General features: G+C 40.2%; 4 protein-coding genes across 4 annotated transcripts in view; 1 reads left to right on the forward strand and 3 right to left on the reverse strand.

Annotated features, from left to right (window-relative positions):
• Window positions 1–73: 73 nt before the first annotated feature.
• Window positions 74–2,559, forward strand: iscua (iron-sulfur cluster assembly enzyme a). The gene is made up of 5 exons (XM_058635756.1): window positions 74–230; window positions 899–1,012; window positions 1,190–1,300; window positions 1,398–1,476; window positions 1,986–2,559. Exons 1-5 carry the CDS (start codon window positions 135–137, stop codon window positions 2,069–2,071), a joined length of 486 nt encoding a protein of 161 aa, XP_058491739.1. The 5' UTR covers window positions 74–134; the 3' UTR covers window positions 2,072–2,559.
• Window positions 2,560–2,580: 21 nt separating this feature from the next.
• On the reverse strand, window positions 2,581–3,885 carry si:ch211-191d15.2 (nephrocan). The gene has a single exon (XM_058635898.1). It carries the CDS (start codon window positions 3,883–3,885, stop codon window positions 2,581–2,583), a length of 1,305 nt encoding a protein of 434 aa, XP_058491881.1.
• A 4,255-nt stretch (window positions 3,886–8,140) lies between these two features.
• On the reverse strand, window positions 8,141–13,560 carry tmem119a (transmembrane protein 119a). Its single transcript, XM_058636300.1, has 2 exons — window positions 13,412–13,560; window positions 8,141–8,903 (listed from the first exon to the last, which is right to left on the reverse strand). Exon 2 carries the CDS (start codon window positions 8,882–8,884, stop codon window positions 8,162–8,164), a length of 723 nt encoding a protein of 240 aa, XP_058492283.1. The 5' UTR covers window positions 8,885–8,903; window positions 13,412–13,560; the 3' UTR covers window positions 8,141–8,161.
• A 2,436-nt stretch (window positions 13,561–15,996) lies between these two features.
• The window catches only part of coro1ca (coronin, actin binding protein, 1Ca), a 28,088-nt gene continuing 16,719 nt past the window's right edge, over window positions 15,997–27,365 (reverse strand). The window contains exons 3-11 of the mRNA XM_058636350.1: window positions 24,055–24,177; window positions 22,488–22,617; window positions 21,585–21,766; window positions 21,283–21,402; window positions 20,903–21,007; window positions 20,645–20,790; window positions 20,279–20,336; window positions 19,902–20,144; window positions 15,997–18,559 (exon numbers count right to left, since the gene is read on the reverse strand). Of these exons, the coding sequence (XP_058492333.1) occupies window positions 18,440–18,559; window positions 19,902–20,144; window positions 20,279–20,336; window positions 20,645–20,790; window positions 20,903–21,007; window positions 21,283–21,402; window positions 21,585–21,766; window positions 22,488–22,617; window positions 24,055–24,177 (1,227 nt within the window). The 3' untranslated portion in view covers window positions 15,997–18,439. The remainder of the gene's footprint in view (window positions 18,560–19,901; window positions 20,145–20,278; window positions 20,337–20,644; window positions 20,791–20,902; window positions 21,008–21,282; window positions 21,403–21,584; window positions 21,767–22,487; window positions 22,618–24,054; window positions 24,178–27,365) is intronic.

Below are 27,365 nucleotides of genomic sequence, written 5' to 3' on the forward strand. Positions count from 1 at the left end.
ATACTGTATTTACCACTGTTGTCCGCTAGGTGGCGATCCATCGTGGACGAACACCTTTCTGTCGCTTGTTTGTCAACAAAAACGCACTCTTCCCCACTCGTTGACTGACCCTCGTTTGTTTGCGGCAGCTGAACATGGCGTCTTTAGTAAAGTCTACGACCTCGCTGTTGTTTTTCACGCAGAGGTTTTTATCGCCGCGGTTAAACGCTGCGTGTTCTTATCATAAAAAGGTAAGAGACTAAAACCGTGTTTTTAAAAGTGGAACATTTCTTTTTTTGTCTCTTATTCTACGTCTGTGAGTTACCTTCATATTCTTGTGTATGTACACAGAGGTGTAATGCTGCTCTACGTCATTGTTTTTTTTTTGAGTACTTTAATGTTTTTTTATTTTAAGCTACTTTAGTATTTGCTCTCTGCTCTTAGTGTCTTTCTTTTAAATTAGATTTATTTTAGGGCTGAAACAATGTTTTCTGATTTTTCAGCTTCTTAAATGTGAATATTTTTGGTTTCCTTGCTTCATATAACAAAGAAACCAATACAATTGAATAATTTTTGTTTGTTGACATTTGAGAACGTCATCATTTCTAGGTCTGAGAAACACTGATCGATATTTTCTGACATTTAATGGACCAAATGATTACTTGATTAACCGAAAGACTGATCGACAGATTAATCAATTATGGAAATAATTGTTACTTGCAGCTAACCTACATTTGGTTAGAGGTAGGGAAATTCACTTGGGTTGGGAGCAAAGAGTACTATGCCATGCTATGATATAACATAAGCAATATAAAATATGCAAGTGCAAAATTGGAGAGTTTCCATGGGAATTGATGGGAATTGTTGCAACCATAGAGTAATCCAGTGTTTTTTCTCTGTATGTGTGACTTTCCTGAAGGTGTTGGACCATTATGAAAACCCAAGAAATGTGGGTTCTCTAGACAAAGGCTCCAAGAATGTGGGGACTGGGTTGGTGGGTGCTCCAGCCTGTGGAGATGTTATGAAACTCCAGGTAAATAAGAAGAGATTATCCCAACTTTGTGTGCCTTTTGTCACAGTAAAACGTGACAGTAAGTATCCCGAACATCCAGCAGTCATGTATGTTTTACATGTTCTACATGTGACAGTTCAACTGTGTTACTGTGAGAAAGAAAACTGTCACTCAGTGTTTAATTCTTTGATGTTGCAGATCCAGGTGGATGAAAATGGAAAAATTGTGGATGCAAAATTCAAAACATTTGGCTGTGGATCAGCTATTGCCTCCAGTTCTCTAGCAACAGAGTGGGTGAAGGGCAAGTCGGTAAGTTGGTACAACACAGATTTTAAAGAAGAGTTTGTAATGAGTTATGTTTTCCTATCTTTTTTTGAATATTTGGTTATTCTCTTTCACCCTGCAGGTCGATGAAGCTCTAGGGATAAAGAACACAGATATTGCCAAAGAACTGGCCCTTCCTCCAGTTAAACTTCACTGCTCAAGTAAGTTCAAAGCACAAACACTTGCTTGCTCACACAGGTAACTGGGAAACACACTTAGTGTGGCAACATCTGTGATTCCACTCCCAGTCACATCCAGATAATGTGACTGGGAGCTGAATCACTGCCGCATGAATACATTTATTTGCACCAGTCACAGGTCCCACTCCCGGGCTTAAACCAAGAAATTATATAAGAGGGGACGTGGGAGAATAAGACAACACTGACAACAACACTTGCTACCCAGCTTTGACCATTTGGTTATTTATTTTTAGTATAGCAATACTGTATTTTAATTATCCTTTAACAGTTGGGTATTCCTATCAAAGGACTGCATAATGTTTAGTTTAGTTAAAGATGTGTTATCTGATATCTAATTATTTTTAAACAAAACTATATAGAAAAATAGAGCATTATATTGTCGTCCCACACCTACATGTATTTGTCAGAGAATCCAAAGCTTTTCCTGTTTGTTCTCATCACGTCTCTAAATCCTTGTCCGTCTCTTTCAGTGCTCGCTGAAGACGCCATAAAAGCGGCGTTGTCCGACTACAAACTCAAACAGGACAAGAAGACCCATGTCAAAGCCAGCAGTTAATGTGCGCTTATTAACTGTCCCTTGGATATTTTCAGCACCATGTTTTTTTTATGGATGACAAGTTGCCATAATTCTGCATCAGGTCCTGCACTTTTCTGGGACATCTCGGAGTTTTACTGCCTCAAAAATCTCCACAGCTGTTTATTTAGTCTCTTTAATTAAAGATTCAGGCGTAAGAAGAGTCTGTAGATGTAGATTAATATTTGGTGAAATGTGATAATATCGGTGAATACCACTTCCTCACCCACTTGGGAGCTTTTGTTTTGTTTTTATAAACAAGAAGAAATGCAATTTATTATAGATAAAGACTTCAGGTCAGTCTGTTTTACTTAGTTTTTTTTGGCATTAAGTCTTTATTTTTGGCTCGACTGAGTGAAAACATTGCTCCATTTCACAGTTAGATTGAACAGTTAAAGTGTATGTACAAAGCCATGCCATAGAATACTATATGCAACTGCTCTTAATGTGAATTAAATCATTAAAACCTCTTCAGTGTGTCTGTGGTGACGTCATCCTCCAGATCCCGCATCGAGCGGCGCCACTCTCTGTCGGCGTCGCAGAACCTGTTTCAGTACCAGCAGCACTGCCAGCATCAAGAGAGCTACGAGTACACACAGCAGCGCGAGCAGAGCGATGACCACAGAGGAGTTTTGCTGTGTCAGCAGTCGTGGCTCAGACGTGGGTCTGGACGCGTCTCTGTTTGTAAACAGCACAGAGTGAGTCTCTTCAGCAGAGGTGACGTTACTCTGCGGGTACCGACCTGTGATGTTGTCTCTGCGTTTCTCTTCCACGTCACGAGGAGATGTAACCGTTTTTAAATGGGACGGACTCACAGACTGTGTTTGATTTAGGGTTAAACAATCTTCATAGATGAAGAGCTCTAATGCGTAGTGTTCAGATAATACACGGCTTTCAGGTAAGTCTTTTGAAACGACTGGAGCGGCGGTGTTTTTTGATATTTGCTCTGCCAAAGTCTTCTTAAACCAGCTTTTATCTGTTGGCGTCACTGTCACCGTGTCCAGTTGGTGTGTTCTCTCATTTGGCTTCAGGACATGAGGACATATGGTCATGACGGAGAGGTTCAGGAGCAGACGATGAGCTAGATGGACGGGCTCATTGCACACCAGGTCTGTCGCCATCTTCAACCTGCCGTTCAGTATCCAGCGGTAAAGATACAGAATGTCACACTCGCACACCCAGAGGTTGTTGGAGAGGTCCACAGATCTGAGACGTGGCAGGCGGTCGAAGGCGCTGTCTGGGACTGAGCGCAGGCAGTTGCTGTTGATCCTCAGGACCTGCAAGTTGATGAGGGCGGACAGCGAGGGCAGGTCCAGGGCAGAGATGCAGTTGGCTGAGACGTCTAAATGAGTGAGTGATGCGGGGAGGTGCGGAGGAAGCCTTGTGAGGTTGTTCCCTTTCAGCGTCAGAACCTGCAGCTTGTGGAGGCCCTCAAGTGCCCCGGGTTGGATGGCACGGATGCGGTTGTCCTCCAGATCCAGGCGGGTGAGGTTCCCCAGCTGCCTCAAGGCGCCTGTGGTGATGTAAGTGATACGGTTCTCTTGCAGCTGCAGGGATTCTAGACTTGGAGGGAGTCCACGAGGGAAGCGGGCCAACAGGTTGTGACTCAGGCTGAGCTCCTGGAGGCTGGAGAAGCGCCGGAGCAGGTGGTCCACGTTACAGAGCTGGTTTCTGGCCACGGACAGAGCCGAGGTGCTCAGGGGGACAGAGCGAGGGAGAGACCGCAGTCCCAGGGACTCGCAGAGGACCAGTAGTCCTGGGTGAGGACAACAGCAGCCCGGAGGACAGGGAGACATGCTGAGGCAAGTTAGAGGACAGATGCAGAGAACCAGGAGGACACCACATCTGCACCAAAGCATGACCTCACTGCAAGAAGAAAGGGATGAGAGACGTCCACATTAGACGCAGTGAAACTTATTAGAGAATGAATTAAAGATGGAAGGAAGAACATGGAGAAGACTGAAAAGAAATGATGAATAATTCAATCCTGAAGGCAGTAATGCAACATTATGGATGCTAAATGCTTTAAATTAAATCACTAATAATTTATCAGATATAACAGGCATTACTCATTTTCACATTTGACCTGTAGTTTATTTATTTGCATTTGTAAATATAAATGAAACATCCCATATTTGCCGTCTATCAGGTAAACAAACCCACGTCACACAGAAAAAGTAATTGTTTATGAATCAAATTACAATGTGTTAACAAAGCAGCATTAATCAATAACTTCATTAATATTGGCTCAACATCCTTATAAAAGGGTTTATTTCATAATGTATTTATGCCATTATGGTGCATTATAAAAATAAACTAATGAGTAATCAATAGTTTAGTAACAGGGAAGTAATTAGGGCTGCAAAAATTAGATTAATCTGTTCAGCTTCTTAAATGTGAATAGTTTCTAGTTCCTTTGCTCCATATAACAAAGAAATCATTAAAACTGAATATGTTTTGGTTTGTGGACAGAACAAAACATTTGAGAACATCATTTCAAGTTTTAGGACATTTTACGGACCAAACAAGTACTCGAATCGAGAAAATAATCTACAGATGAATTGATTATGAAAATAATTGTTAATTGCAGCTCAGGAAGTTAGATTATTATCATGTCATCTTATTTCTCATGTAACTTCCAGCTTTGTAACAAGAACATATTGGCAATAAGACATTACAGTAATACTGTGCTATTTCCAAAGTAAGATAATAGTTTTGTAATTAGAATTATGATAGACTACCATAAATAATATACCCATATTATAAAGTTGAAATTGATCCTCATTTATGTCCCACAAACATTTCCATTATTACCAAACTATCACTTGGTGATTATTACAGAAATAAGACATTACCATAAATGACTCGACTATAATGTTAATATTACTGACTCACCATTCTTCTGTTCTTGTATGACCAGCTCCTCCTTCACAGAGACAGGCAGACATGTCTGTCCATCATCACTTATGATCCACAGTCCACTGTCTCTCTGAAGACACCCACTACCACTGTGACATTTCCAGGCAGATGCTCATCAAAGTTTAACCACAGCCTTAAAAAAGGTGCCGTGTTACCTGTTCTGCATCCTCTCCACCGTTCACATCAGTGGAACAGCTCGTCTGTTGTTGATCAGTGACGAACAGTGAACGAGGTCAAAACACAAAAACAATCAGCACGACGTGTGTTTTTAAAGACGAGGAATCAACATGTAAATAAAGTTCACGCCGAGAAGATCAGAGGCTGAGTTTAGTGAAAGTGGAGCAGACGGTGAATGTGAGTGACTGAGTGAGTGAGTGAGTGGAGAGTGTTTTCCCATCATCCTCTGGTGTGATGGGAAGAGTGAAAGTGAAGGGATTGTATTTACTCGAATTATTTAGCACTTCATTGACAATAGAGCTGGGAATGTGACCCCGGAGTGAGGCTCTGTCAGGACTCACGTTACAGACGCCACAGAGTCACAGTGTTTTACTCTTTAACCTGCTGCACTGACATTTTTAATGTCTGATCTTTACATACTCCACCCTGTGCTGAAACTGCTGTTTAAAACATTTAAAACAACAAGATAACTACATTTTAGTCTTAGGTAAAGTCTGAATATATGGGACAATATAATAAATACAAGAATGAATGAATAAATGAGTGAATAAATACAGAAATAAAATAATAAATGAGCGAATATATACAGAAATGAATGAATTAACTTAAGACATTGAAGAAATGTATACATTTTTGATAACCAACTTAAATTCTGTATTAATTCATTCTCTTGTTTATAATAATGTCATTTATGGTGCTCCATACTTTCAGACTGTATCTAAGACTAAAATGTAGTTACTGTTTTATCTGAGTCAGTATTTGCTCACATATTATTTGACTATTCAACATAAAAATGACATCATTTCAGTGTTTTGGTTTGTTTTCTATTTAAAAATTCACCAGGACAAATCCGTGTCCTTGATGTTTTGCCCTGACGTCACATGATGAGCTGTTGAAAGAGCGGGACTCTGTGTACTGTATGTATCTGGTTCACTGCTGCTGAAATATTTAAAACAATCTTGTTCGGATGCCAGTGAAGGACAAAAGGTTCGTCTTTTGTCGTCTCCAGACTCTCATACCTGTTGTGTTTGGGTGTGATGTTTGCTGCTGCTGCCTCACCCAGGACCAGTCAAGGGAAAAAAAACAAACTGTTTTAACAGCGTGTGCCACCATTTTGGGGTTTAAAATGTTAGGATACACAAATTTGAGATTGTGAGTGGATCTGGCTCAAAATTACAGATGCGAATTCAACATAATGTGCACGTAGGGAGCGAGTTTCCACTCTTTTAGACATTCCTGGCCTTTTCTAATCTTAGGTTGTTTTGTTTGTGGCTGCATTTGTGTGAGTGTTCGGCGATCGGGACAAAACTCTCACCATTTTCACTCAGGACAGAAACGCCGTTTCCAACACTTTTTTATTAAATATAAGGCAAAACAACATCTTTTGTAAACAAACTTGGAGAGGAAGCGTGCCGGGACACGTGTGAGGACAAAAATCTAATCTGAGCTTTGAACATTGACATGAACTGACAAATTGAACATTACACAAACAGAATCACTGGTTTAACTAAATGGGAAACTGAGTACGAGGTTTTCTTTCCCCAAAATGGAGTAAAATAGAATAAAATAACTGAAAGGTCAATTAAATATGAGGATAATAATGTGATTTTTCCAGCACAACAAGCCAAATATCTATATCACAAATCACATTAAAATAAAACACTTTTATTCATATACATCAGTATTACCGGTATTAAAAAAGCTCAAACACTTATTCATAAAGCTTTTATGGCGACAAACACATGAATTTACTGTATTCTTACAGTTCAACTATGTTTTTGGTACGAAGCTTTGTGAAAAAGGTTCCTGAATAAAACATTATGCAAGCAAAGGTAAGGTAAATACGAGCGTTTAAAATATAAAAGAGAGAGAGTTTAAGTCAAGTTTACTGGCGACTCACGTGTTGCTTTATATTTACAGCAACAAAGAGTTGGAGCCAAAGCTCTTCACTGCGAGAGAAGACGTGACTGACGTACAGCAGGACAGACAGACCAGATCCTTCTGTCTTAACACACGGAGAATCTTAAATATGTTAAGAAAAACACATGCATGCTTTTACTTTTTTGGGGGGGGAAGTTACTGTTGAAATGTATCCTAAGAAACAAGAACACCAACCACCTTTGTCCATATCATCATTTTTATGAGTAGACACAGACTTTAGTGTTTCAAAAATGGGTGATTTTTACGGCTGCAACTACTTTTCAATCAGTGTTTCTCAAACCTGGAAATCATGCGCTCAAATGTCTAATTTTGCCCACGAACCAAAATCTTTTAGGTGTTAAATGATTATTGTCAAATGGAGCATTTAAGAAATGCATTGCAGCCCTCGTGATTTTTCATATAAAAAGGCTTCACTTAAATATTCTCATACTGTAAAAAATTAAATAATTAAAAAAAAAAAAAAAGTACAGTAAGCAGGATTTTTCTTTTTTTTTAAAATTTGCAATATTGATCAATAATTCCACAATGACCACAATGATCACAGGAGAGTTTTAAGTTTTGACCCGAGATCAGAGATGAAACAAGAGATTACCTCAGTTCAAGATAGAGACACAAAACAAAGTGTGTGTGTGTGTGTGTGTGTGTTTAATAACCTGTGGATGACCCTCAACCGTCAGCTGATTTCCCGGCGATCCTGCCTGCTGCAGCTTTACATAAATGTTGACCCATTTTGCTTAAATCAACCTTTTCTTTTCTTCTTTCCTCTTAAGTCAGTGGTTCTCAGTCCTGGTTCTGGTCCTGCAGGTCTTAGAAGTTTCCCTGCTCCAACACACCTGATTCAAATGCTCATCATCCATCCATTCATTCATTTAAATCAGGTGTGTTGGAGCAGGGAAACTTCTAAGACCTGTAGTGTCTCCAGGACCAGGACTGAGTGATCCTGTCTTAAGTTACACGTCACGGTTGAAACATTTCACCTGTTTTATTTATTTATTTATTTATTTATTTACCATCCTAACCCTCGACTGTGGATTATTAATGGTGGCCCTTTTTCAGGTGGCAGGTGCAGACAGGGGGACTGGAGCTGGAGCTCTGCTGCGCCTCCTCCCTGTGCTTCACCGGCTCCTTGTGCCTGGGCTCCTCTCTCCGCTTCTCCACCTCCTCGACCTGCTTGACCTTTCTGACCTCTTGGCGCGGCGACAACCTCACGTCTCTCCCCCGCTCTCCCACCAGAGCCTTGGAGGGGGTGCGCAGGTGCTTGGGTGAAGCCATGCTCTGAGTCTGGACCCTCTTGACGTGGTCGACGGCGTACGGCCTCTCGTGGAGCTCGCCAGAATTCTTGAATCCAACAGATTTATCTGCCGCGTTCTTCCTGGGCGGGTTAGCGGTGGGCTTGTAGGCCTCCAGCTTACGCTTGTGACTCATTGCAGAGGCACAGCAGATGATGAAGACCATGACGATGAGGAGGGACGTCACCACGATGATGATGAGCATGTGCTCCTGCAGGAAGTCCACGACCCGGCTCAGGACGAAGTCCTTCAGGCGGATCATGGTGGTGGTGATGGTGTTGGTGAGTGAGGGAGCTCCGGTGGCCGTGGTGAGGAGGACGGGCGCTCGGGTGGAGAAGAAGGACGGGAACAGGAGGCCCAGGTCTGAATCGTCACCACTGCCGTCCATGGACATGTTGTAGAACATGGGCGCGGCGTGACAGGCACCGCAGCACAGTGAGAGCAGCGTCAAAACCACGTGAGACTTCATCTTCTGCTTCTTCTGAGTCCTGCAATGACAACAAAGAGCTGTTTAACAGGGCAGTTATTATTTTACTCGTTCCTTTCCTTGTTCTATCGGTGTGTGTGTGAGGGGAAAATATGGGATGGGGATGAAAATCTGTCTGACAAAAAATATGTCCAATTCTGTACTTTTCTTGATTGGGAAATTCAAAAAAAGTTCGAATAAAATTGACTTCATTATATACTTATGAAGTTTATATACATAGTATAATCCTCTCTGTTCAGGAACAGATAGTATAAGAGAGAGATCGTCCAGATCAGCTTTCAGATTCACTCTCAACATCTTCTCTGTCACTGACTCAACACTGCGTCTGTTTCTGCCTGAAGGAAATGCTAAGCTAACCGTTTCAAAAACACTACTTTTACTATTAATCCACAGAATTCTGTCCTCTTTAAGTAAATGGTTTTTTTTTTTTAAATAGTTGCTCAATCAAAATCAGTTTAAAAACTGATTCTGATTCCGAAATTAAATAAGGAACTTGATTTAAACCCCTGACTTTATTCATTAAACCATATGCCTAATTTTTTAAAGATAGCAAGATGGAGAATTTAAAATATATTCTTCTTCTTTTGGATAAATGAATCACCTCCTGACCTGAAATGAACTGGTGAATGTTAAACAAATCACATTTTTTACAGTCATGTTATACGTGACGATGATGATCAGTCACACGGGCACACACACACACACACACACACACACAGACACACACTTTCCAGCTGTTGCTGACACACAAAAATGAATCAATTAGGTTAAATGTTTACAAAAATCAAACAATCATTTATGTATGCGTATTGTACCAGGTTTCACTTATTTACAGTTTGGCTGAGAAATAAACTTCTGCTTTATATGAGCTTAAATAAGTTGTTTCTCTTTCAGATTTTAAGATGAGTTACTTTAGAGACTCTAACTGCTATACTATAATATTCACTAACTACGATATACTATAATATATACTAACTACTATACTACTATACTACAACAACTAACACATCTTTGTAATTAGCGCTGCTACAGTGTTTACTTCTTCTTTTAGCAAGTGTCCTGCCCTCATCATCTTGTAACTGTGGTAGAGAAAGTAAGTCAGACAAGGTCAAAGGTCAGGACAGTTAGTAGGCAACAATGTTGTCAAACTTACTTTTTTCTTTTTACCACAGTTACAGGATGTTTAGGACAGGAAATTGGTTTAAAAAAAGCAGAAGGAGAAAAGACTATAGCAGCACTAATTACAAAGATCTAATCATTGTTTTGTTTTTTTATTATAGTAGTTGTATATTTTAGTATGGTAGTTAGAGCCTGTCCAGGTCTGTGAAGCAGCCCAACTTAAAATCTGGAAGAGAAAGGACCTCTTTAAGCTCATATAAAGCAAATTAGAGGAGTTTTGTGGTGGAAAACAAAAATCGACTTTTTCCACCTCTCTGTAACTCTGTGGATTATTTCAGTGTCAAAATGTCTTTCTGTCAGCAGACACGTCACACGTTACAAACATATAATATTACATTTTTACAATTTTAAAGGGTGAATCCGTCTTGACTCAGGTCTTTCCATGTTCTGTCTCTGTGTCTCTGCGTCTGTGTCTCTGTGTCGCACCAGTTCTATTTTAGCAGGCAGCAGAGTAGCCATTACTTATTTGGGGTGGAGGCAGTGAGTTTGCTGCTGTCGCCCTTATAATTTGTAAAGGGGAGGGAGGCCACTCGTCCACCACACCAAAGCCAGGAGGAAGTCCTACAGCAGAGGGAGCACAGGGAGCACAGAGGCGTGGGAGACCTGTGGCCATGGCCTCTATATTTACTGTGGGCAGCAGCAGCAGCAGCAGCTGGCTGTGCACCACCTCCCACCTCCCACTGCAGCACAGACCTAATGAAGATATAACCTGCATTTACAACCGCTGAATAAACTGTCTCGACCCACTATTACTCTTCTTCCATGACTCTGAGTCTCTCTCTCTCTCTCTCTCTCTCTCTCTCTCTCTCTCTCTCTCTCTCTCTCCATCACAATGTGAAGTGGGATTTTGACACAGAGCTGTGAAACAGGGCAAAGTTCAGCCTGTTTCCACTTAAAACTACTTTATCTTTTTAACACAGTTTGTAATTACACTGTAGAGACGAGCTTCTAATCACTGAAGTCGACCTGCTGCTGCTGCTGCTGCTGCTGCTGCTGCTGCTGCTGGTTTAGACTCAACAGCCCCCTCCCCTCTCCCTGTGTGGTCAAACATGCTCTCTGCTCTCTGGTCTCTGGTCTCTTCTGGACCACATGTTGGGCTGGTTCTCCCTCCTGGATGTACATCCATACTGTAAGACAGCGCTGCCCCTCCGTCCCCCATAATTACAGCCATAAATACATTTCCCATGTTTTACCAGCGGGTCGACATTAACTTGGACTGAAGGCCTTTCTTTCTCGACACGGACACTATGTTATTAAGCCATTTCAAATGACGTGGATTTACATATATATATATATATAAAGAATCATGTGTACAGTAAGTGTAACTTAAATTATAAAAGGACCATGATATGTCGACACAGATGGAGATAGAAACACAGGCTCCCCAGAGTCAAAAACAACAGATATTCATTTCATGGCACTTACTTCTTTTATTATATACAGCTAACTGCTTAACTAATTTCCCCTTAGGGGACAATAAAGCTCTTAACTGAACTGACTTAAGTGAAGCTCCTCATAGATCTGTCTTCCTGTTCTCTGTCATCTTAATCCTTAACTGAACTTATCTTAAAGTGTATAGTTTAGATTTTTTAAGATTGTATATTTATTTTTCTTTTGTCTTGCTTCAACAATGGTTTCTATTTATGTGCCATGTTCATGTGTTCCATTGTTTGAATGTGTTTAAACATTTTTAATCTGTGGTTCTTTGTCCTCTTTTTATTTCTATCAACTGCACTGAGCGTATAATAACAAGCTTGTACAAATAAATTTGCCTCGACCACCTGGCAACCTTCAGCGTCATGGCAGGAGGAGGAAGAGGAGGAGCAGGAGGAGGGACAATGTTCTCCAGCATTTTTAAATAAATATTGCAGTACCCAATTAAAAAAATGTAGCCACTTCAAGTCAGATTTACAAAGTGAAATATTTAAACATCTTGTGTTTTATTGCTGCACCTATTGAATGACAATGTCCCCGATGTCTTGGCCTTCAGGGACATTTCAACAGACTCTTATAGCGGCCCTTAACTTTATGGTTCTCAAACTGTGGGACGCAAGCTTCCTCTGGTGGTACTTGGAGGAAAAATCTGAAATACTATTCTACTGTGTAAACTAGGGTATTTGATGAGAGAAAATTAGAAAATAATAAAAATGATTATTGGGAATAAATGAGCCTCCTGTGAAAAGTCTGTAGCTGACCTTGCTCCGCCTATTTATTTACACCACTGTTTTTTAACGTTAGTGATAATGATGTTACTTCAAGAGCTCAATGTTTTCTCAGGTTAGTACTTGGTATAAAATTTGTTTTGGGCAGACTGATACTGCCGCATTCCAAATATTCCTGATTTAACACGACTGAAAAAGCAAAGAAAATATACATTAATAGTTACTGGTGATCTTTATTCACGGCGTCATATAATTTCTTCTTATCCTTCTGTGGATAATGCATATTCCTTTATTTAATTTTTGACCATTTCAATCAAAAATTGTGAAATTTTTAATGGAAACCTTGATCCTGTTGTGGATTAACATAATCCACAGTTTTTGTGAGCCCCCTGCTCTCTCAGATCTGGGCCCCACATAATTGCGCGCCCTGCCTACACTGTTGCAGCAGCCCTGTCGACCGACAATTATAACATTTACCAGAAGTTCAGTCTTCTGAACTTCTAAAGTGGTTGTTTGTTTGTAAAATATTGGCATCTGAACTAGAGTTTGAAGAATAAAAGCAATAAAAGTAAGCATTTAACAGCGTTTCGGTCAAACAACAGATGTTTTAAAAAAAACGGGTGGAGCAGAAACACAGACTCTCATCTCTAAATAAATATATATTGGTAGTTTTTATTTCCTAAAACTTTTATCCTTTTATACCTTCAGTTTTATCATGACATTTTTACTTTGCCAAGTTGAAGTAATGCCACATTGTTAAAAAAAAACACATTTTAAAACATCCTAATGTGATTATTGTTGAATGTTATTGGATTGAATTATAATTAAAATAGTTGAATACAGTTGTTTAATATTTAATAATGCATTTCCTCTATAATCCTAATCTGTTAATGAACATTTATTGTTAAATAAATTGGTTAAAAGCACATAAAAGTAGAAATGATTGACAAAAAAGAAAATAGTCCCTCAAATACTGCAGCACTTAGTAAATAGAGTGCATGTATTTTACTACTTTCAACAAATAACATTTTAAATATGAACTAATTGTTCATAATTGACAAGTGTCAGTTTGCATAAACTGCTCTGAAATAACAGAAACTATTTTTCCTTCTTAGTTTCATGATAAAAATACACCTTAAACCCTTCAATAAAAGAAAAACATACTTACCGAGCGTGTTATCCCGGGTTTATTCTGTGGACGGCACAAAGCAGCGCAGACGCCAGTGACTGGGGTGAAAAAAGAGGGAGAGACAAAGTGAGAAGAGGAAAGTAAGAGTGAGGCAGAGCTTGTGAGCATCCGCTCCTCCCTGCTGTGTCGTACACATTCTGCTCTCCTCACTTCAAACCTCTATTTTCAGCTTCTCCTCCCTGTTTCTGATCCTCCCATCCCCTCCGTTCATCCTCATGCACATATGGAGCAGCCATTTGGGATTAGATAGCTCAGCTTTACATGTTTTGTGTTTATTTAACTCCAATTATTGTTGAAGTGACTGTGTGCGATGACATTTGATTGGGGATTAATACATGTGAAGAAGATGGTTCTGTAAAAAAACGTCTTTATCGTGGAATTTTTGTCAAAATAGACTCATTCAAAGCTCAACTTTTCAACAACTGATCCGTGAGTTTTCTGTGTCTAGAGTGCAGAGACACTGCAGTTGGAGCAACAGTCCCATGTTTGAGGGAAACGGGTATTTCTGTACTTGGCGGGGCGAGTCCCAGGACTTCTCTGCCTCCCACTGAGTCCTCTCTAATTTGGTCCATGTTGATTACAGCCTGTCTACAAGACCAGGGCAGAGAGCGAGAGCACTCTTTCATCCCAAAACACATGTACAGAGCGAACATATAAACTCCATGCTCTTTAAGGCAGCACTTATCCTCCGAATATATGTCTCTGCGTCTACGCAGACACGTTACTATTTAAAGCCGTGCTTGTGCCGTCTTTATGTTATTCGGTTATTTGGACGGAAGGTGTGAAATAGGATATGGTCGGACGCTCAGCTGTGAAGAAGGCGATCACTTACAAGAGTGGTTTAGTTCCGTTTATTAGGATCTATCATTATGTTGCAGCAGCTACTCTTACTGGAGTCCACAAAAAATACTTACAATGTCATTGTATTGTACAGGGATCAAGGTCAAGGTCAGACGTGTCTATATAGCACGTTTAAAAACAACCCTGTTGCCCCAAAGTTCATTACATTACCGTACTTATATAAAATACAATGAGGAAAGTCATCAAATAACAGGAGAAACACAACAATGGAAACAACACATTCTCACGTGTGAAGTTTTGAGCAGATCGGTCAATGTACGGTGAAGTTACAGGGCACTTCCTGTTTCGTTTGCAAAACGGCGGCTCGATTCAAAATGGCTGACTCCCTTTTGGGTCAAGTTCATGTTCATAGACGTGTTCATGGTCGAACTCTTGTGCAATGTATGAAGTTTTGAGCTGATCGGTCAGTGTAGGACAAAGTTCGGGGGCACTTCTTCTGGGTTTTTAACCTTTGGGGGCGCTACTGAGCCATTTTGCAACACTTTTACGGCAATTTTTCTATGTTTTTTCCAACGCGTAGTACCTCAAAAAGAATAATTCCATGAATTCCAAGAAGTCCTCGCACCACTGGATGAACAATAAATAGAAGCTCAACTGGTTTAGTCAAAGCAAAATAGGAAGGTTTTTAGCAAAGGCTTAAAACTTAGTTTGGGGACACTTGACAGAAGTCTGGAGCTCAGAACCTCCAGCTCTGACCTTAAAACCAAGTCTTAACCCTGAAGAAGCCCTTTAAAGTTGTGAGGTACAGCCAAAATATTAAATTGACTACTGATAAGTACACACACACACACACACACACTCTCTTGTACAGCATCCTTTGTGAGGACACTCATACACATAATGCATTCCCTAGTTCCTTATCCTAACCTTACACATCACAACTAAATGCCTTACCCTTAACCTAAGCCCATCATTAACCTTAAAACCAGGTCTCTACCCTAAGAAAAACCCTTTAAAGTTGTGAGGACCACACCATCTTTACTAGAAGGACGTCATAAGCTGAAAGATGACATTTGATTACACTGTCATAAAATATCCTTTAACTGCATGTATGTTTGACTGAATGAGATTTTTTCAATCCATATTAAAGTACTGTACATGCATTTGAACACATTATTACAGTCTCTGTTAGGCGTCCCAATATTTTCATCCATATAGTGTATTCTTATTTTCTATACTGAGAAACTGTTTTTCCAAGTTTTTGTCTGTTTGTCAGTCAAGCTTACAGTCCACAACATAAGACTAAGTGATGCAGATTTAATGTTTCAAGCTAATTACCAAAAATAGTGGTGTATTTTGTCCCTTTTTTCCCCAAAATAAATAAGTAGAGGATGAATCCAGCCTTATAGTTTTGAGAGCGTTCACAGTGAAAGATAACATATTCAAACATAGTAATGTCTAGAGCTGCAACTTATGATTATTTTCTCGATTAATTGAGTTTGTTTGGTCCATAAATGTGAGAAAATATTGGTGTTTTCCAAACGTGGAAACAATGTTCTTGTTTTTTTTAAGTTGTAATGATTTCCTTGTCAAATGGAGGAAAAAAACCCAGAAAATATTCACATTTAAGAAGCTGAAAAAGACTAAAATCGATTTAAAAAATAGTTGATAATCGATTAATCATTGCAGGCCTCGTAATCACCATAAACAAATAAACAAACAAACCAAAGACTACACATGCAAATACAAAACTCCATGATAGGTCAGTTTTAAAAATTCTTTATTAATTTTTCTTATAATCAATGCTTGATACTTGAAGCAAGAATAATGAACAAAAATGCTGCGCAGACCTCGACGTGAGGCTCCATCCTGGTTCGTTCTTGATATTCATACGACCTCCAATATAACAGAGGCTCCTGTTGTCTCATGGTACATTTATGGCAAAAGGTGCGGGGAACAACAGACACGGGGAAAACATTTAGAAACCCACCGCCCTCACAAATACCCTCTTCAGCACAACCACGAAAAAACAAAAAAAACATGATTAAAAAAAAAAAAAAAAGATTACAGAAATTATGGTCATGTTATTTACACAGCTTTCACTCAGTTTCTAGACCTTAATTACAAACGTACATCTATCGCTCAACCGCACATTTCTCCCACCTACAGTGTCCCTTTGGATCTCTACTCACAGAACTCGTGTGCCATCAGTGCTATAAAGAATCTAGAGAGCGTCAGTTTGACTTCTGTCGACTTCTCTCCGACTACGATTCTAAGACTCTCTGTTCAAATTGCGTCTAGAAGCCACGGCAGCGGTGGAGGCGGCGGCTGGAAAGGCTGTGCCTCGATCAGCCGACGGCCTCTCGGTTTGACATCATGATGGCGATGATTTGAATACCCGTACCAAGGTGGAAAAGAGTCAAAAAAGGGGGACACAAACCCTGACCAGTAAATGCTGCCTGGTGCATTTGGAATGGGCTGATAGGAGTTCATGATGTCATCTCGTCACGTGGCTGACGTACAGTACATGAGGAACAGGGTCCTTTAGAACTCGAGTGTTTGTACTAAATAGCACCTCAAAGTGGTTTTTAAATCTGGGCACCTACCGACTCGTCCGTTTATTACACAAATCTACTTGCACGACATTCCTTCCTACAAACACTTTCGTGTCACCTTTATGGCACTTTCAGGTCTTTACAGTGGTAACAACAACAACAACTGAAGGCAAAACAACAGACTGAACCATTACCCGTCTCTGCTTCCCACTGGGAAGCTAAATCTACAACATCAAAAAATAGAGCTTTTTTTTTCTTTTTTTTATATTGGAGTGAACAATTCCATGGTTCATTATTTATATTCAATGGGAGGGGGGGGCTGGGCATATCAGAGAAATTAAAAAATAAGAAAAAAAAACGAGGAGTGGAAGTGCTAAGAGGGATATAAGCACAGGAACAAGAAAAGGGATGAAATTAACTGTGGACTTTTCAGTTTGTCCAGGGTAGAGGCGAGAAACACTACAGGAACGTCTACGGAGACAGGTCGCAGAAAAGGAGGTTGTCTTGTCTGTGTATGTGTGACTACGTGGTGTCATTTCATATCAGCTCCTGTTTGATTTGACAGAATCTAAAGATGGTTTCTGTTTTATCCATAAGAAGAAAAATAAGACGTGCGCTGGCACTAACCTGTGGGTGTTAAACACAGACGTTGGCCACTGAACCTCTTACAAAAATAAAGCAGGGGTTGAGTTTTTCCTGCACAAAGGTTGGAGTTTCCACGGGAAGCACGGAAACATGCCAACCAGTGTGAGCGCGTCACTACAGTAGAGTGTTGTCAGGAGGAGGAATGACATTCTAACATGTGCCATTCAACTGCGGAATGTATAATGTGTCATTTTGTCCAATAAACGCAAAGTGCAAGTTAATGACGGGATGATGGGAGTGGTCGCGTGTGGACGATCTACAACATCAAGATCGTCCACACGCAGAGGTCAGAGCAGGAATGAAAAGGAAGAGCAGAAAGCCAGTGTTGATTTGTTCAGCTTCAGCAACCATGATTTATCTGGTGCTTAGAGTGGACTGTGGCAGCTAAATGTTTATTATTATATTCAGACTAAATTCAAATGTTAATTGTCCTCTTCTATTTCATTGTTTTTATTTAATTTTTTTTAATTCCTCTCCTTGTAGTTTACCGCTTTGAAGCTTCCCTGTTTGCATTTTAAATATTCCCACAAGAGAGACAAAGAAATACTGTGGAAGAGGTGTAAAAAAAGGTTTTGGCAACATTTGAATTTTGGTGTATGGTAAAAAAAAAAAAAAAAAAAAAAAAGGAGAAAAGAAATACTGCTACCTAAAAATAATGTTACTATAATGTTGTAATGTTCACTCTAAAACAAAAAAAGGACCTTTTTATACAAATAAACAAAAAAAAAAAAAGGCTGCCACAGAATAAAAGTCAGAGAAATTTGTTTTTCAGTTAAATTTGCCAAACCTCCATCTTATTCCACCTGTGTTAAACTGAGGGTCGGGGGCTGGCTAAGAAGAGGAAGAAAAAGAAGAAGAAGTTCATCTGGAATGTTGCTAGGGATCGTTGCTAGGCAGGACTCGGACGAACACCGTCATTGAGATAAGGCAGTGACCGGTCCTGCCCACCACCCAGCCAATGGAACGTCCTGAATTACAGCGGGGGTTGGGGGGGAGAGTTGGGTCTTTAAATGGTAATGTTGGATATTTGCTCTTCGAGATTGATGATTCGCTTCTCCTGACTGCTGACCAGGTCCTTGAGGGATTTTATTTCTTTCAAAATCTCCTCCAGCTTGGCTTCAGATTTCTGTGAGAGACAAAAGAGAAGACAGGTCAGACTTACTGGTTAGGTCCACACTGGATGCATGTGCAGGGCTCAACGGCAGGTGCACTGTTCAGATACTGATCTGGTGACGCTCTGCTGTGGAGCTTCTGCTATGTTTACACAAGGTTTTACCTTTGAAAACCATACAAATATACTTGTATCAACTCCAAATCCTCCTCTGTACTCCATTTAATACTAGGAGCCTTTAGTATGAATTCTCTCCCCCATTTTTCCCTTTCACCCCAACCAGCTGAGGCAGATGGCTGCGCATCTTTGAATTTGGTTCTGCCAGAGATGTTTTCTCTCTCCACCTACAGCCGTGTGTCTGCTCATGTGTGAACTGTTGGGTTTCTCTTCTACCTAGAATAGTGTACAGTCTCTGCCTTACTATGTGAGGTTCCTTGAGATAGCCATCACAGTGAATTAGACTTAGCTCTACAGGACATTGTTTTATATATCCATATACACGTTGCCGGTGTAGGTCAAAGACAACAACGTGAGTGTGCATGTGTAACGGCAAAAAGAGAAATGGATTCTGATGCCACATATCAGATACATCTATATACTGAACTATCCAATATGGATCCCTTCAGCCTAATCTGATTATAGCCTCTGTGGCATGTTTGTACACATTTCAATCACCACACTGCGGCAGGCGTCCTGCTATACAACAAATACTTTGGTTACATTTGAAATCTTTTCAAATCAAACCTATGTCTCTCTCTCTCTCTCTCTCTGTAGTCTTGGACTGCCAACACCTGGTACTCTGAGGGTTAACATGTTTCGCCAGCGTTGGGCAGTGATTACAGAGCAGAAGAGCACAGAGACAGTTGGGCTGGGCCTCAGGCGGGCGGCTGTGTTGTGGGTGAGGTGCAGCAGGACGCCCAGCAGAAACAGACCCCTCGGTTTGGAGGTCTTAAGAGACAAGACTTACAAACCACCTCAAGAAGAAGACGGTCAACAATCAGCCCTCTGGTCTTCTAACACACGACAGTTTATCTGTCTAATACTATGAGCGCCAGAAAACCACATATACATGGACCTGGCATTCCCAAAGTCCAATCACGGCCCAGATGTTGTCAGTTTTATAACGTATTATTTATGAAGAGGGATGGACTGGGACAGAAAATCGGCCTTGGTCACGTGTCATCCCCGTTACCTCAGCTTTGAAACCAGAGTCCAGAGACATCTGTTAATTAACATGTTTGATTCTTCACTGTTGGTCGGACAAAACTAATTATATAATCGTATCACCTTTGAATTTTGTTTATCAGATCAACAGATATCAGAAAACCTGCAGAGCTCTGAAAAAGACGGTACTCACAATGGATGGAGTCGGAGAGGCAGACTTGTTGGCAGGGCTCGAGTTCTCTGTGTTCTTGGTCACCTTGCTGTCCAAAAGGTTCTTTTTGACAACCTTGAATTCGCGGCTCTTGAGTGGAACATAGCCGTTCTTGAGGGAGATGAGTATGGGGTCTCCATTCTTGCCCTCAAACCACTCCTCAGCCTCCAGGGCATGATCCGCTCCGGCCGTATCTGGGTACAAGTCGTCCTGGAACAGGTCCGACTGCAGGGAACAGAAAGGGTGACAGGGTGTGAGGAAAAGTCTACAACTGCACATTATGTACAAAAAGATGCCACTACACTGTCTAGTGATTTCACATGAAACAGTGAGGGGTGTCAGACTGTTTGATGACTCACCTTTCTGGGCACAGTCATCACGATAGGCTCACACTTCCTTTCATGCAGTTTGTAGAACCTGGAAACACAAGTTCAAACCTATTATCCACAAAGGCATTGGATTATCAAACAAAAATAAACACAACCTTCTACAGTGAGCTTAGTGATCATCTTATGCCCCCTAGTGGTGGAAACAGGAATTCCACATTAAGAGTTAGGATCACAGTTGAAAAATCTTACTCAACAAATGCAGTCATTTTGGATCCAATAATTTAATACAACTAAAGCTTATGGCCTGGTTTAGTTTTTAGAATTCTGGTGTCAGAGATGATGATGATGATGATGATGATGATGATGATGATGATGGGCCATCTAACCCCATTTTACCTTGCAATTTCACACTTATTGACATCAAGGCCCCTCTTGGGCATATAGCCCATGCCCCTCTGGGGCTCCTTGGTAACGAAGGTGCTGAGGAAGTGAACGTATGGATGCTCGTCTGTGATTTCAAAGTAGCGGATGCTGCTGTCACCCTGTCAAGAAATTAAGTGTTACACTTCAGCAATGAAATAAATATGCTACATATAATCTACACATCCATCTTTATTCTGCTGCAATTATGGTGTGATTTGAAATGGTAGGTACCTTTCCACAGAGGTAAACCACATTGGTGTCCGGGTCATAGAACGGCAAGAGCACTCCGTTGCTGGTGTCCATCTCGTTAACAGACAGGGGCTCCTCCATGTTGTCCTGGAGAAAAAGAACATGGTAATGACTTAGTTCTGTCAAAGAGCCTATGAATACAGATGGGTAGGTAGAACCTGTGAAATTGTAACAGCATCCATAAACAGAAAGATACTTGTGAATGAAGCAGATTTGATGGGGATTAAGTCAAAAGTATGGTGTGTTTGGTTACATTTATACTGTTCAGGGTTTATACCACCATTACATGACCAAGAATCCCAATGCATTCTGGACAATTACTGCTGGCAAGTCTAACATGTTAAACAAATGAAGCAGCTTACCGCGTTCCACAGCGTGAGTTGTCTCTCACTCATGCGGCTGAACCCTGTGGTGAGGATGTTGCCATCAGACAGGAAAATGGCTCTCATGGGTCGAGCACCATCATGTGCTTTCTCCCTCTCCTGTGAAGTAGAGTTTAAAAAGGAGGTCAACCTAACACACAACTTCCAACAATCACGATTTGACTATGTTCACCATTTTTACTTTTGTCTCACTCCACTTTGTATTTAATAGTTTGCTCTACTTTTGTCACTTGCTTCCTTCTCATGTATGAAATAAAAACAAATATATGAAAAGTGCTTACAGCGATGATCTTCTCCTTGCGGGGGTCAATGACACGGACGGCCTTGTCCTTGCAGGAGGTGCAGATGAGGCTTCCGTTCCGGTTCCAGGACACGTTGTAAATGACATCTGCATGCATGTCTTCCAAATTGATCATGGCCTCACCTGTGCCCACGTTCCAGATGATGATCTGGTTGTCACAACCTGGTGACAGAGTGAAGTCCTGGTGACCAGTGCATCAAAGTCACACAATATTTGTTTTGTCTTTGTGGCAGCTGTTGTGAGGCTGCAGATAAGAAGCTCCTTATATTTCCCCTCATTTTAAGTCTCTCATTCTGTTTTCTCCTTGTACCTGTCTTTAATCTCAGTGGTCACATGGCTGCTGCTGTGAGTGGAGAAGAAGGGATGCCTTGTGTCATGGAAGTGAGTGAAGAACCACAAGATAGCACACTGGCCTGCAAGTGCATGGGTTTTTCCCCTTCTTGTGCTCCCTTTTGTTTTTGTTCATTTCATTGATACTGCACACAGTGATGTTTTTTTACAGTATTTTATTAGATTTGTTACTCTAGTTTGTTTGGAAATTAGTTTAGGGGGACATGCTGGAGCTGTCGGCCCATTGCCTGGGTGGCCCAGTTGTTTACCCATCTATTGTTTCTTTTTGACCAGGCTCTGTACCGCTTTCCTTTTGCTCACTTTTTGTTTATATGCAATATGTCCTTGCATTTTGAATATTTATTTTGGCATCCTTTATATGTTCAGACTTTAGTTGAGCCATTTAATTCCTTAAGGAGGCCATAACACCAGGTCAATGTTGTAGCTTGTCAATTTGTTTTAGAACTACGACTACTACAAAGTCCAACACTGAGGAAAGCTGGATATTCAATAGCATTTTTAATCACAGGTTGAATGGACAAAGAGTTTTTACCTGCACTAAGGAGGACATTACGTGCTGTTGGATGCCATGTGATGATGCCAACACGCTTGGAGTGACCCTCCAGAACGACCACTGGCTCAGACATGGCAGTGACGAGGCCATTCTCAGGAATCTGCCACACCTGTGGAGGATATCAACAGGACAGACTTAAGAACAAAAGTACTGTCAGGGATGATTTCAAGTCATTATCAGAACTGTTACCATACAGAGACCAATGAATTGTAGTTGCTCAAATAATCCTGAGGGGGGCAGCAGTCACCAGATTACAGTGGGAAAAAACCCAACAGGTAGAAGATACAGTTCAATTATAAAAATGCAGTGATGCTTATTATCAGATGAAGTAGTACAGAATTGATTTTACTCCCAACTAAGCAACTAATACACAAGCTGCAGTTAGTCACCAACAAATAACTTCTGAAAACCAGTTGCACTACAATTCTTTGGGTTGGTTATTGCTAATTGCTTCAGGCATTCAGTTGCATATACACAATGCAATAGTTGATATTGACTTAAACTTCTACTGTATCTACATTATTGACTACTGTATATGCCCACATGTACACATTGGTGCTCAAGTCTCAGTCTATGTTGAGATTAAGATTACCGTCAAAGAAAAAAGGGGCCCAAGCATGACGCTTGAAGTGTCTTTGCTCGTTTCAAAACCAAAACATTTGACATTTTCCTGTCCACCACCCACGACGTTTAAACAGCTAACACACTTAAGCTCATCTGTGTGTCGACTAGTTTGTTCTTAAAATGTGGAGCAGTTGACGATGATGTGGCACTGGGACACGTCATGTCAGTGGTGCAGTATTTCATTGTTATTTTATGGGCACAGTATCAAGATAGCAATATGCTAGAACATAGGTAGATGCTCAACAATCGTAATCTGTGCTAGTACGACACATTGAAACTGTGAAGCACTGTGTGACTACCTGGCAGTCTGCTAAGGTGCAAAGGCACCAAAACAAAGGATTAATTAATTGACAAGCCTTTGGACCTATGCATCTGGAGCACTGATTTAGGGAAAGGTCCTAAAACCACTTCAGCCCCAAGCTTTAAACAAAATAAAATAGATAAATATGTACACATACATTGATAAAGTAGAACCCCCATGTTACAAAACACAGTAAAATCATATCACTTATACTTCCGCAAACATGAAATTAATATGACACCGATTCAGGGTGGGGTTAACAGGAAGTCAGGACTTCCAGGTGAGAAACTGGCAGCCACCAAAACAGGCAGCACACCAATCTCAGCCTTTCATAGCCCAAATAAGGATATATGGAGGGAAGCACAACTGCAGTCTCAAAAAAGTCAGTGACCTCAGCTCAATAAACAGTTAAATCATTCCCCAGCTCTGATTCCTACACACATATTTGAGTCTAATCTAATCCAGAGGGTGAGGTCTGCTCCCATCCCTGAGTTACAACAGTCTGGCCTTTCACAATAAAAGCATGCCGTCGCTTGTCTTGTTAGCTTAAAAACGTGTGATGACCTTTTTCCCCCATCAATCAAAAGATGCAAGTTCAGACGTATAGAAGAAAAACCTTACCATCACTGTGCAGTCCTCGGAGCCGCTGGCAATGACCTGATCATTGTGGGGGCACCAGTCGATGTCTAACACCGGGCCTGTGTGACCACACACTGTGGGGTAGGATTTGTCAATGCGTCCCGACTGTAATGAAAAGATGAAGTGATTAGTCTTATTCTGGTACAAGTTAGAGAATATTGTACATACTGAAAGAATGAGCATGTTTTAAAAAGAAGATTATCACAGTGTAATCCCGAGTAACCCTGAATCTCACTTAAAAGTGAGTATGATGAATCTTATTCCACACAATAAATATTGCTGAAACATTGTTTCCTGAACACTGGCTCTGTGGAGTCAAACTTCTTAGGAAAGCTATGAGGGGAAATACCAGTCCTCCAAACAAGTGCTGAAGCCAAGCGTGCATACTGAAAAACATTTGATATTCATGGCTCATTGATAAATTATGAGAACATAAATGAACTGTGCATCTGCATCAAAAAACATATAAACAAACAGCCTGGAGAGCCAGTTACTCTCTCTCTGTATGGTTTGTTGACTGAGCAAACCCTGTGATGTCTGAGTAACCAATTAACCTCTTGTGATTATTGTATTTTTAATTTATTGATTAGTTGTTTGATCCATATTATGGAAAGAATGGTGGAAAATGTCCATTGGTGTTTCCCACACTTCAAAATGACAACATTGGCAAATGTTCGTTTTGTCCACAAACACAAGATATTCAGGTTAACCATCATAGAGGAGCAAAGAACCAAGCCCAACTAACAGGATTACCTTTAGAGGAAAAGGGGCACACCATCCTCCTCCTCAGTTTGGGCTATAATCATGTTTAAAATGTATGTTCTGACCTTGACATTATGAGTTGAACTGCTGCAGACTTATTTTAAAGATGGGTTACCTAATAAATAAAAAGCCAAAAGATTTACTAAACCAAAAAAACTAAACAGTTATGCCATGATTACACTGAAAATAGTAAGAATATTAGGAAATATTAAGAACGATTGTTAAAACTGCCAACTAAGACTTGAATATGCAGTAATGAGTAAGAGGTACAAGCAAATGTAGAATTTACACATAAAATTTAAGTGATCTATTTATCTAAAGAAAAGGTGTAAGCTCAAATATGCATTGTGCACTGAATAGTCACACAGTATGCCTCACAATGACCAAATATTCCATATACATTTGAGTAGAATAGTATTTATAAACGAGCAGGAAATAATGATACAATAAATCAACTGCCTTCAAATGCAAAACAGATGTGGATTTAACGAGCAAGAACTAAAAGTGTTACTTTTATCTGAATGTTACTGAAATGACTGACGTGACAAATCAAGCTCATCCCAAAATTGTAAATTGTGGCATTTAAAGCTAAATGACTAAATGTGACTTGAAGCTTTCAAAAAAGGTTAAACGTGTCAGAGAGATATATACAGAAAAGCAATAAATAATTACCTTTAGACTCTTATAGTAACAAAGAAAATGTGCTACATTTCTTCAGCAGCAAACAGCATTTCACATTCAAGGAATTAAAAAAAAACAACAAGATGCGTCATGTCCTCAAATGCTGAACATTTCACACCTCCTGCTACTACCAGTACATCCACATTGGTGTGGCTGATACCACCATGTAACAAGTAAGATTCATATCTCAGAGCTCTTGCATTCAGTGAGTAGAGAGTTCAATCCTACATGGATACAGTTCCCAGTAGGTAACCACTTGCCCCTTGAATATCAGGCCTGTTACCATGCAGTCACCCGACAGAGACAAACACGTACTGCAGGTGCAAGCGTTGTGATCAAAGTCCAGTGTATACGATATGTGTGCACATTAAATATGTAAGAAATCCCAGGATCTGTCTGAACCGCACCCTGACTGTTGAACACACCCTGAAATCTACCCAGAAACCGAGTGTAATAAAAGCAGACTTTGACACTGCTGTTAATAGGGATCTATTATATCTATGACACCATCATCAGGTATCACAGTAACATTAGCCATTGTGTGATGCTGGTGTCCTCCCCTGTGCGGTCAAGTCTATAATAAAAACAACTTATTTTCATTTAGTCAAAATAGAAATTCCAAAGAATTTGAAATACATTTAGGGTTACAACAATCATTATTCGATTAGTCGACTAAATTTATGATCAACAATTTTGATAATCTGTGTTTTTTCAATCATTTCTTAATTTCTAAGCTTAAATGTGAATATTTTCTGGTTTCTATGCTCCATATAACAAAGAAAACATTCAAATTAAACAATTTTGGTTTGTAGACAATACAAGACATTTGAGAACATCCAGGATCTTCTGACATTTTAAGAACCAAGAACCATTTTAAGAACGGATTCATCAAAATAATAGACAGATTGATTGATTAGTTGGTTGTAGCTCATAGTATTGCACTTTCCTCCTCAGCCAATACAATTCCTGCACATGATTTTCTGGAGTCGGTAGAGACAGGATGTAAAGCAGGAAATACAAGTACTAATGTGCAGGTGTAGCAACAGACACAGTCGCACTATTTTTAAAAGACAAACAGATCCAAAGTATCACGCTCATGCAAGGTCAACAGTATTTACACACTCACCATAAACGGAGTAACACCACTGTCAGAGCAGGAGCATTGTGTCAGGGTACATACCCTGTAGATTTGCATGACCAATAGGTGTGGACTGTGTAAATCTGTTTATTTGAAAACAATGTATTCCTGATAAAAATGATCTACAATCACCCAGTGAGCATATCAAAAGTCATCTGAGTTCATAATAACACAACTAAAAAGTGACCATTCAGCCACACTGGACAGTGTAGTGTACACAGGAAGTAGATTTTCTCCACTGCAATTAACTAATGTGAAACAGCAAGATGAAAAATAGGAAGCAAGATTTTAGTTGTGTGTTGTGAAATTGGGTAACTGCAAAAGGTCTCTGTTTCTGCCTGCCCAAACCAAAACACAGCCGTAGAGATTTCGATCAAAAACATAGCCAGCAGCGTATTCTAACATTTGGCCTAACACTACACCACTGTGCCAAAGAATTGCAGCAAATGATAGGGTCTATCTATAAAACAAAAATAAAAACGTTTACCAGAAATACAGTCAAATCCAATTTATCTGAATGGGGAATGTGGGCTCCATAACATAACTAATCAGACGTTTAAAAGGACCTTTCTTGTATGTAATTAGAGGACATTAAACGTAACATAACTGATAAGCACACATCCATGTTCTGTGTCTTCCCCTGCAGAAGTGTGCTTGTCACAGCACACAAAGAGTAAGACCACTTATGTGCTAATCAGTGATTAAAGATTTT

This window comes from Solea solea, chromosome 8 (assembly GCF_958295425.1).
Source record: "Solea solea chromosome 8, fSolSol10.1, whole genome shotgun sequence".
Taxonomy (NCBI): Eukaryota; Metazoa; Chordata; class Actinopteri; order Pleuronectiformes; family Soleidae; genus Solea; species Solea solea.